We start from the raw sequence: 10,331 nt of genomic DNA, 5'->3' as shown, positions 1-10,331 counted from the left end.
CGTTGTTAATAAGGGTGATTCAAAATTTGCGCCTTCCTATGGACGTGTTGTCATTAACTACGGAGATATTTGCAAAAAACTATATTGCAAGCAACCTGGGAAAACGGAGCAACCACAGCGAGAGCGGCAACACTGGTAGGCGGGAGACACCTAGGACGGGAGTGGCAACATCGTGGCTACTTTATGGCTGGGACATGCGACGGCGCGGCGGTACTTCCGGGCAACAACACAGAACATCCCTGGAGGGATATTCTGTGGGGAAAGCAACTGGTGGCGTTGCGAAGGGTTTATCTATTATTCATTTGATGGTGACGGTGCAAACCGTTCATTAAAATTATTGAATTTTACAGCGATCGTACTCTTCCTTAAAGTTAACCCTAATAATATCAGAAAGACGGCAAGAATGTTTTTCAAGGTAATCTGCCTTATTAACATTACGAAAATACCTGTTGCTTCGCAAGTATGAAAATCTCCATGAAATTGTTGAATTGTAGTCTAAAAGACTTCTTTTTATCTTCTGTGGCTCCACCTGGAGAATGCCGACTTGGCAACACTGTTCATTATCAATAAAGTTAGCCTATTCTCAGATACCGAAGAACACGTGTGTTTATTTTTACTCCCGAAACTAATCGAACTTCCAGAATATCATAATAGGTTATGGGCCCAGGACAAATCGACTAGTTTTTTTTTCCGGGGTGAAGACAACGACTAAAAGCGAGTTTTTTGTTCGTTACCACGCTGTTCAGAATTTCGGTAAGAATGGCTGTGAACTATCTAAATAGTGTAGCGTACTTAATCAGACGCGAAAGCTATGAGGATTTGTGTTTCGCCATGGAGAACGTTTTCGTTTTAGAAGGTTTAACAAAGTGTGTGGACGGTAGTGAGACTGATACGGTGCTGATAGCGAAAGCAAAAGCTAAATTGGTTTTGATTATAGATCCGTCACTATACGGCCATGTTAAAGAAGCAAAAACGTGCAAAGAAGTTTGGGAGAAAGTCAAAAGCCTTTACGAAGACACTGGTTTTACAAGAACAATAGGATTGCTGAGATCCCTAATCTCATTGAGGCTCGACAACTGCCAGTCAATGGAGAATTATGTGAACCAGGTAATTGAATCAGCCCAGAGACTTCGGAGAACCGGTTTCAAAATGGACGATGAATGGGTTGGGTCTCTTCTTTTGGCGGGAATGCCTGATAAATATTCACCTATGATAATGGCTATCGAACATTCAGGAATAGACATAAGCGCAGATTCCATAAAAAGCAAGTTACTTGATAGGGCGGCAGATGACTCTGATGGAACTCGAACAGGTGCTTTTGCAGCAAAACATGACAGTTTACAAAAGCAGTTCAAGGGAGATAACGCCAGCAATGACGAAAGAAAGACAAATGACAGAAGTCATGACTGTCGAAATGTAAATAAACATTGGAACAAACGCAAGGTAATTTGCTATAAGTGCAAAAAACCAGGTCATTACATGTCACAATGCAAGTCTAACCAGAAATCGTCAAAGATAAATGCTTTTAGTGCTGTGTTCCTGAGCGGAAACTACAGTAAGGAACATTTTTATTTGGATTCAGGAGCAAGTAACCATATGCCACCAAACGAAAGTTGGATAAAGAATATTTCGCCTTCAATAATTTCAGAAATTATAGTTGCAAACAAACAAAAGCTGCAAGGGAAATGTTCCGGGAACATTGAGATAATTACACAATCTTTTGGAAAATGTCACGAAGTGTCAGTGGAAAATGTGTTGTCTGTTCCAGAACTTTCAACCAACCTTTTATCGGTAAGTCAGCTAGTTTCCAGGGGAAATCAAGTAGTTTTTCATGACTCTGGATGTACGATTTACAACAAAACAGGCCAATTGATTGCTACAGCAGATTTGGTTGATGGTGTCTATAAATTGAAGCTCAAAAGAAATGTCTGTATTATTACTCGTCTGTAAGACTCGCTCATATAAATAGTCGAGATTTAGTCAGAATGAAGGACTCCGTACATGGATTAACTTTGAGTGAAGAAATAGACATAAACAAATCAAATTGTGTCACTTGTTGTGAAGGTAAGCAAACGAGGCTTCCTTTTTTGCACAAAAGTACACGTAGTAACCAAGTGCTTGAAATTATACATGGTGATGTATGTGGACCGATTGAAACTCCATCAATTGGCGGTTCACGTTTTTTCTTATTACTTGTTGATGATTATAGTAGATTCTCTTTTGTTTGCTTTATGAAGAACAAAAACGAAAGTTTTAGATATTTTAAAGAATTCAAGTTAATGGTTGAAAAACAAAAGTGTAAACCAATTAAGTACTTTAGAACTGATCAAGGAGGAGAATTTTGTGGGAGTGTTTTCGAGAATTTCTTGAAGGAAGAAGGAATAATTCACCAAAAAACAAATGCCTACACTCCAGAGCAAAACGGCCTTGCTGAGCGACTTGACCGTACTCTAGTAGGAAAGGCAAGATGCCTGTTATTTGATGGTGAGCTTGAAAAGAAATGTTGGGCAGAAACTGTAAATACTGAAAATTATTTACGCAACAGGAGTGCTATTAGCGGCTCAAATAAAACACCGTATGAACTATGGCATGGAAATAAACCTGATCTTACTGATATACGTATCTTTGGAAGTCGAGTTATGACTCACATACCAAAAAGCAAACGACTCAAATTTGACAAAAGTCTTACGAAGGAATACTTGTGGGTTATTCAGAAGTTATCAAAGGTTATAGAATTTACAATCCGCGAAGTAGTAAAATAACAACAAGCAGAGATGTTATTATTCACAAAAATTCAAAATTTAAATCTGATTGCGAATTAATAATTGAACATCAGGAAGATCTACATTCAGTGGGGGAGAAGCTTTCAACCAGTGCTGCAGAAATTTTGACAGAACGTCAAGCAGAGGATGAAACTACGTTCCAGAATGCTCATGAATCTCAAGACTTGAGCGATCCTGATTATTTACCGGATAAGGAATTTGATTATGATACAATTGCGGTTAGAAGATCTCAACGAAAAAGAAAGGCAAATAAATTTAGTGATTATGTCACTTATCTTGGTGCAGCGACGGGAACAGTCAAGGATAACTCTTCAACGCATGTAAAGGATCCAGTTAGTGTAAATGATGCTCTATCAAGCCCAGATACAAGCAAATGGAAGCAAGCGATGGCTGAAGAAATTGCAAACTTGGAGGAGAATGGAACTTGGGACTATGTATACTTACCTGATAGTGCCGCAGCCGTGGAGTGCAAATGAGTATTCCAGATTAAAAGGGACATTGAAGACAATAAAACTTACCGCGCTAAATTAGTAGCAAAGGGGTTTACGCAAAGAGAAGGAGTAGATTTCAATAAAACTTTTTCGCCTGTGGTAAGACACTCAAGTTTACGCTTATTAATTGCTTTGTCTGTAGAGCTAAATTTAGATATTATTCATTTTTGAAAAAGAAGAAGAAATATTTTTGATCAAAATTGAATGAAACAATTTTTATGAAACAACCGGAAGGTTTTTTAAATCGTAATTATAAGAATAAAGTATTAAAGTTGAATGGTGCGATTTATGGATTAAAACAATCTTCTCCTGTATGGTATCAAAAAGTTGAAAATGTTTTGAATGATATAGGTTATAAGAAATCGCAATATGAACCTTATGTATTTATAAAGTTAAATAATGGTTTAATGACCGTGATCGGTTTGTATGTTGATGATTTTTTTATCTTGTCTAATGATCGGTCACAAACTATTACTTTAAACAAAAATTAACTGCAAATTTTAAATTGAAGGATCTAGGGGAGGCAAAACAGATTCTAGGGATGAATGTTTATATTAGTAAATCAGACGGTGTTATTACTTTAGATCAACAACATTATATCAAAGAATTACTTGAAAAGTTTAACATGTCTGATTGTAAAACAGTAGATACGCCTATGGAAAAGAATTTAAATTTAATTAAATGTAAAATTTCAACTCTAGATGTACCATATCAACAATTAATTGGCGGCCTTATGTATTTATTAGTTATGACAAGGCCAGATATTTCTTATAGTGTAAGTTACTTAAGCCAATTTAATAATTGTTTCGACAGTACTCATTGCCAAGCAAGTCTAAAATTTTGTAAAAACGCCAAAATTCTTCAAGGGTTTGTTGACGCTGATTGGGGAAGTACCGTATTAGACCGTAAGTCATATACAGGTTACTGTTTTAAATTGTGCAATATCTTGGGAAAGTAGTAAACAGAAGACTTGCCCTTTCCAGTACGGAAGCGGAATATGGCTTTGGCCGAGGCTTCAAAAGAGGCAATGTTTTTGAGAAATTTATTGTGCGAATTAACTGGTCGTAACGAATGTATTACTTTGTATTGTGATAGTCAAAGTGCATTAAAATTTTCCTTAAATCCCATGTTTCACAAACGGTCTAAGCACATAGATATACGCTACCATTTTATAAGAGAAACCATTGCTAATAAAATAGTTAGAACTGAATACCTGCAGACTAATGAAATGCCAGCAGATGTTCTGACAAAAGCGTTAAGTAATAACAAGCATTACAAGTTTTTAAATTGTTTAGGTGTAACATTAAAAACTTGAGTTGTTCTCATTCAGATGTATGTTTAGCATTTAGAATCATATATGTAAACGAAGAAGGGAATAATTTTTTTTGGATTAGTGGGGGTCTTAAATTGTAGTCCAAAAGACTTCTGTTTACCTTCTGTGGCTTCACCTGGAGAATGCCGACTTGGCAACACTGTTCATTATCAATAAAGTTAGTCTATTCTCAGATACCGAAGAACACGTGTGTTTATTTTTACACCCGAAACTAATTGATCTTCCAGAATATCATAATAGAAATTATACAGATTTTTTTTTATGTATTTTCAAGACTGCGTGTAATTGTTATTATATTTTTTCCTTCCTGGGTTTCAGTCTAATAAAAAGTTGAAAAAATATAAACATTTTTATTTCACACTGACTAAAACCCAGGAAGGAAAAGAATATAATTATACTGAAAGTGACAATAAAATAGACATGAATAAATGGTAAATGCACAACAAGATCTTTTTTTTTGTTTGTTTGCCCGGCGGCCGAAGGAATAAACAATTTTCGCGAAGGCACCGAGTGTTCCGAACCCTAGGTAGTGTTGAATTCTTACCAACTAAAAAAAACCCTTTTTGTACTACGAGTTTTCGGGAGTTATCCTTTAAAACTTGAAGTCCTCTTTAACAATTTCTCAGCTCCGGCATTCGTATGCCATAGCATCGCATTCTCCATGCTAACTGCTTTCTAGGATTATTAATTTAAGCTCTTATTAAAAAATTATTATATGTATTATAAGTAGGTATGTAAAAATTATCGAAAAAAAATATTTAATATTTTCCTCGTACTTTATAAGTTAGCCCCTAGTAGCCCTTGAATCACCCTGTATAAATATAAACATAATCTTATCTTAAAGTCGAGTATTCTAAATCTAGAACATTCGTAATTTGCCGCTTAAAATGTAACGTAGAATTTCTCCTATGAAAAAATTGTTAGAACCCAAACTTTGGCATCGGAATTGTGAAATCGGCTCGAAATCTGCTCCTATTTACATTTTTACATTTGTGTAATGATTTAAAGAAATCGTCGCTTAACTCGTCTTCTGCTGTTGGCGCTCAATGAGGTTTCTTTTTTTTTTTTTTTCTGTGAGGTTTAGGAAATGCTGTTACGCAGTCGCTCTGGGCAGTGTGACTCCAGCTAACTGTTTACCCACTAAAACCCTTTCCTCACCGCCGAGGTGCTGTTTGGCTTAGCATTTCTGTCCTATTGTGCTTCTCGCTGAGGTTTGTTTTCAGTCTTTTGTTCGGGAACAGGCAATGGGGCTGTCATGTCCTACAGATCAAAGAGAAATTTAACTACTAAATCACCAACGAAAAAATCATGGAACTCCGGTTTTGGAAACGTGTGCGTTCAACAACTCCACTCAACAACAAGCAATAAGGGTTGTAAAAGCATGAGAAGGTAAAGCTCTGCATTACCTTAGTGTTTAATGTTGGTACTAGATTATTTGTTATTAATAGTGGCTATATAACGTTTTTATTTGAGTGCGTTCCTTTGATTATTGTGTTTTCATTTAATTTAATTCGTGCATTTTAGTGAACTTTTTGGCAGGCATGCTGAAAATACTAGATCGTAAATGTGTTTAACTTTTTATGTTTTCTCAGTTCCGACTGCAAAAGTGCACTGATTCAAGCATCGTGAGCTGCAATCAAATTAATGTATCTAATGAAATCCAAACGAAGTGGCCTGGAATGAAGATTTCGCAAGAATATCTTCACTTTCAGTTTTAACATTTGGGGAGGAATTGAGATTCGCATATTATTCTTGAAAACTTAATCAAGGTTCTCTTTAAAAAGTTTCAATGTTGCATGGACTTTAACACATAATAGGGCTAAGCCATGTTTGCTAGGTATTAAATTAAAAATTATAGTGTATTAAATTATTCAGCAAGGAGAAGGAAACGAATGCTGTCAGAGCATGAAACTTTGAGCTTACCTTGTGCTGGCATGTTGTTGTTGTAAACGCGGTCAGACGTGATTTTGATGGTGCTGTAGTTGATGCTGAGGTACATGATGTTGCTGATGCTGTGGTTGATGCTGGGGCTGGCGCGGTTGGCTGCGTTGTTGCTGATGTAATTGAGGACGTAGGTGATACTGTTGTGGAACAGCTGAAGATGGAGGTGGAAGCGGTGGTCCCATCCGAGGAGCAGATTTAATGGGAGCGACACGATGTCTTACCAAATAGTCCCGAATGTCTTCAAAGTTCCCTAGACATGTTCTAATTGCAGTTGAGAGTGCATCATTCTCGCCTAATGATGGCAAAGCCTGAATTCAAATAAAGCTAGTTAGTTACGATTCTAAGACAGACATAATTGGTTCTTTTAAATATAATTCCTTATGCCTAACTTGAGTGGCTTGTGACCATTAAAATCACTTATCAGTTTTTCATAATATTTTTTTGGACAACACTGTTACTTGAACTAATGCTCTTTAAATAATTCTATTATTACACGAAATATGGTTTCCGCTGGTCCAAAAGAAGTAGTCCACATTTGCAAACTCAATAATGCATAAAGGTCCAAATATAAAAGTACTCATTGTGCATTATTGTTTTCTTTTGGCCAACTACTTTGATAACGAAACGTTTCAGAACAAATAAGATTTTTTAATAGAAAAGATGCATTAAAATCTATTTGCTCGTTGCGAACCAGAAGGCTGATTAGAAAATCAATTTTTCTTTCAATTTTCTATACTTAGATGGCACTGATGGAAATGATTATGTCACAGACAAATCGGAAATTCAAATATGTTCGATAAAAATATGTATGTGAAAAAATGAGGAATTGTTGCATTGTTAAATGCGCCTGGTTATGGTACTTGAAAACGAGCTGCCTGTTGATTGAATGAGATGGTTAATTTGTCGAGTTGCTGATTAACGAGAGACCCAGAGAGAATTGGATGAAAATAATTTTCCATTCCTCCCAAGTGCTAGTGATGATAAGAAAATATTTCAAAAGCCAAAGCGTTGCGCTGAAACCGGGTTCAATGCGTTAGGAAGTTCGCTAGTGCTTTATTATCGATTTAAGTACCAACCAGGATTTACTCTTTCCATAGGTGGAAAACATACTTGAAAACATTGAGCTTGAGAGGCGCTGTTAAATGTTGAATGTGAAAACTACAGAACCTGAGCAAAATCAAGTGGAGAAAAAAGCCATTGAGAATGTTGTCACATGTTCGATCAGAAAAATAGAACTTGATAGTGCAAATAAAATATTAATAAATCTTCAACAATGAGAACATTTGCAAAATTCATAGAATCTCGTAAATACATCGATATCAAATCAATTTTAGTATCTGGAATATTTCACTGAGCAAAAAAAATTTCAGGTTCAAAAAACACGTCACGTTGACAAGAAAAGACAAACGATTTTCGCCGAGTTTTCACTGGAACCGATAAAAGTAGAGACGAGCAGCATATAAAGCGGAGAGTCGTTTCGGGGTCGAGAAATGACATGCCAAGATTATTTACTTCTCTGGGCTGAAGAGATCTGTAGAATCGAAGGATTCTTTTAACTTTACTATTCTAGCTACGATTCTAGCCGATTATTACGAATCAAATATGCTTTGATCGGGTTCAGATTTTTACTTTAACATTTCTTCAAAGAGCAATGAAAACCAAATTAATTTTACATAATCTGGGTCTTAATTTAATCAGTGTCCGATTGGAACAGAATATAATTTGTTCTGAAATTGCGGATCTCTGGCAATTAGAATGTCAATTTGTCTTTGCAGTAGCTTTGAAAGCTTGCAATAAGAAGAAAAACTGCAAATCAGGAGCCAATTTTTGATACGGTAAATTATTACATCATCAAAAATGACCCATTCTAAAATTTGGCCTTTATTAAACAAGTCCGGTCGGCTACTCTGATCCACCAAGCGGAACGAAGATAGAAAACACGACAACCTTGTGCATGTGACGAAGACAAAAAGGAGCTGTTCGGAGTTTAGAACTCGGTTAATCGCATTATAGAAGTTTAACTGCTCAGAGTCCGGGTTTATGTTTACTTTCTTTGCGCCTTTCGCTTCGTTCCGAAAGCTACAACTAAAACGATTGTTTGTTTTGCGGAAAACATACACAAAAAAAGGATGCGGACTTTAGATTAGACTTTAGACTTTACACACACAAAAAATCAGTGGCACGTTTGTTACAAGCCACACCTCGATGAAAAATCGGAATAAAGCAAAAACTATTTTTTTCAAAATATTTACCTTAAAACACTTTTGTATGTTTAGTATAACCTGCGCAATAAGTCCGATGCGATTCTATTTCCGTACGCATTATTTCGTTCAATTATTTTTCCAACGGATGAAAACATGAAACAATGCAAAACGGGTGAAAGCTCCACATGCTCTCAGTTAGCCAAACATTTTTTTTTATATTTCAACACCACAGATCTCGAAAAAAGTGGTGAGTTTTTGGCTAGTCTCATTTATTTCCAACGTGGTCTTACAAAATAAACTTATTGGTCTTATTGTCTCTTGAACCGATTTTCAAAATTTATAGCTTACTTATATTAAACCTAAAACTTCACGGTCGAATTCACTTAGTTGAACATTTGTCAAAATCCCAAATTTCCAGGGCAATTCTGACTTGTATATGGAATTTTTGTCGTCAATTGGAACAAGCGCAGAAAATTTATCGTTACGAGACCGAAAAGTAGATTTTTTGAGACCACCCTGACGGTCAAAAAATTCAGAAACCGTTTGGAGCCATTTGGTTAACATTTAAACTTTTGGTGTTAAGATCTAAAAAAACCATTTGCTTGTCCACCTCAGAGCATGCCGATGTTTGCATTTTTTCATTTGCCACCCTGTGGAAAATTTATCTGCGATGGTAATGTTTTGCAAAAAACATTGATCAACAAACAACAAATGGGGTTCAATAACGCTTCCAACAGAATCAAAATGGCTTCAAGCAGTCAGAATGTTTTCAATTCCAACGTTGGGGCAAATTTGGCTGCTACCGTTCATTTTGTTGAGCAGTTTATTAAGTTGCTTAGGTTTTCCAAAAAATACCAGGGCCAAAAATGGGATATTTTCCAAAAAAACCGTTTTAAAAATTCAAGCTTGTGAAAAACACTACTGAAAAAGCTTGCAAAATTGCATGTTTTCTTCTCCAAACAAGATCTTTCTAAGGATTCACCATGAATGAAATGCTGGACCGGATTTCCCATCAATTTTCAATTGAAAAACGGATGCCCGCCCGTTCGAAGATAAAATTACAAAATCAAATAGCCGGAAGACTAAAGACAATCACAATACATTAATACAGAATAGAAATGCTTCTATTGGAATAAACCAACAAATTTTGGACAACAAAAAGGAGCAAAAAGTAGAAAAAAAAGCAGCCAGATTTGTAACCATCAAAAAGCTGAATATTTACTGAGTATTCAAGTAATTCAGAAAAATAATTAACTTTCTGTTCAAGTTATACTTGCTGCTTTTTACATGATTTCGGAACGCTCTTATAAACATCTTAAATACTAATACCCACCTATAAAAATCGCGTTCGAAACTTAATGTACTATATTGAACAAATTGCACTAAGGCTAATAACACGAATAAGACACCCCCAAAACCCACTGCACAACCCTTCCAACCAACTACTATAAGAACGCACAAACATGACAAAAAATTCGGAATGACCAATACACTTACAGACAAAATGAACAAACAACCCATACAACTGGACTATACTGAATTCCCTTTGCCTAAGAAGGCAGACAAAACACTCCCG

The 10,331-nt window shown here is 35.9% G+C and overlaps 1 protein-coding gene across 1 annotated transcript; it reads left to right on the top strand.

Moving 5' to 3' along the window:
• Positions 1-624: 624 nt before the first annotated feature.
• Positions 625-4,881, top strand: LOC125503953. The gene is made up of 2 exons (XM_048665158.1): positions 625-1,471; positions 1,530-4,881. The coding sequence occupies exons 1-2, from the start codon at positions 760-762 to the stop codon at positions 1,541-1,543; spliced, it is 726 nt and encodes a 241-aa protein (XP_048521115.1). The 5' UTR covers positions 625-759; the 3' UTR covers positions 1,544-4,881.
• The last annotated feature ends 5,450 nt before the right edge of the window (positions 4,882-10,331 follow it).

The sequence above is a fragment of the Dendroctonus ponderosae genome, unplaced genomic scaffold (genome assembly GCF_020466585.1).
Source record: "Dendroctonus ponderosae isolate FM_Combo_2020 unplaced genomic scaffold, Dpon_F_20191213v2 Dpon_F_20191213_1, whole genome shotgun sequence".
Lineage (NCBI taxonomy): Eukaryota > Metazoa > Arthropoda > Insecta > Coleoptera > Curculionidae > Dendroctonus > Dendroctonus ponderosae.
Note: the sequence above shows the minus strand (reverse complement) of the source record. Positions and strands in the feature narration are given on the sequence as shown.

Bases quoted from the DNA above. Each gene is read 5' to 3' on its own strand.
- LOC125503953 (XM_048665158.1), top strand. From the start codon at position 760: ATGGCTGTGAACTATCTAAATAGTGTAGCGTACTTAATCAGACGCGAA.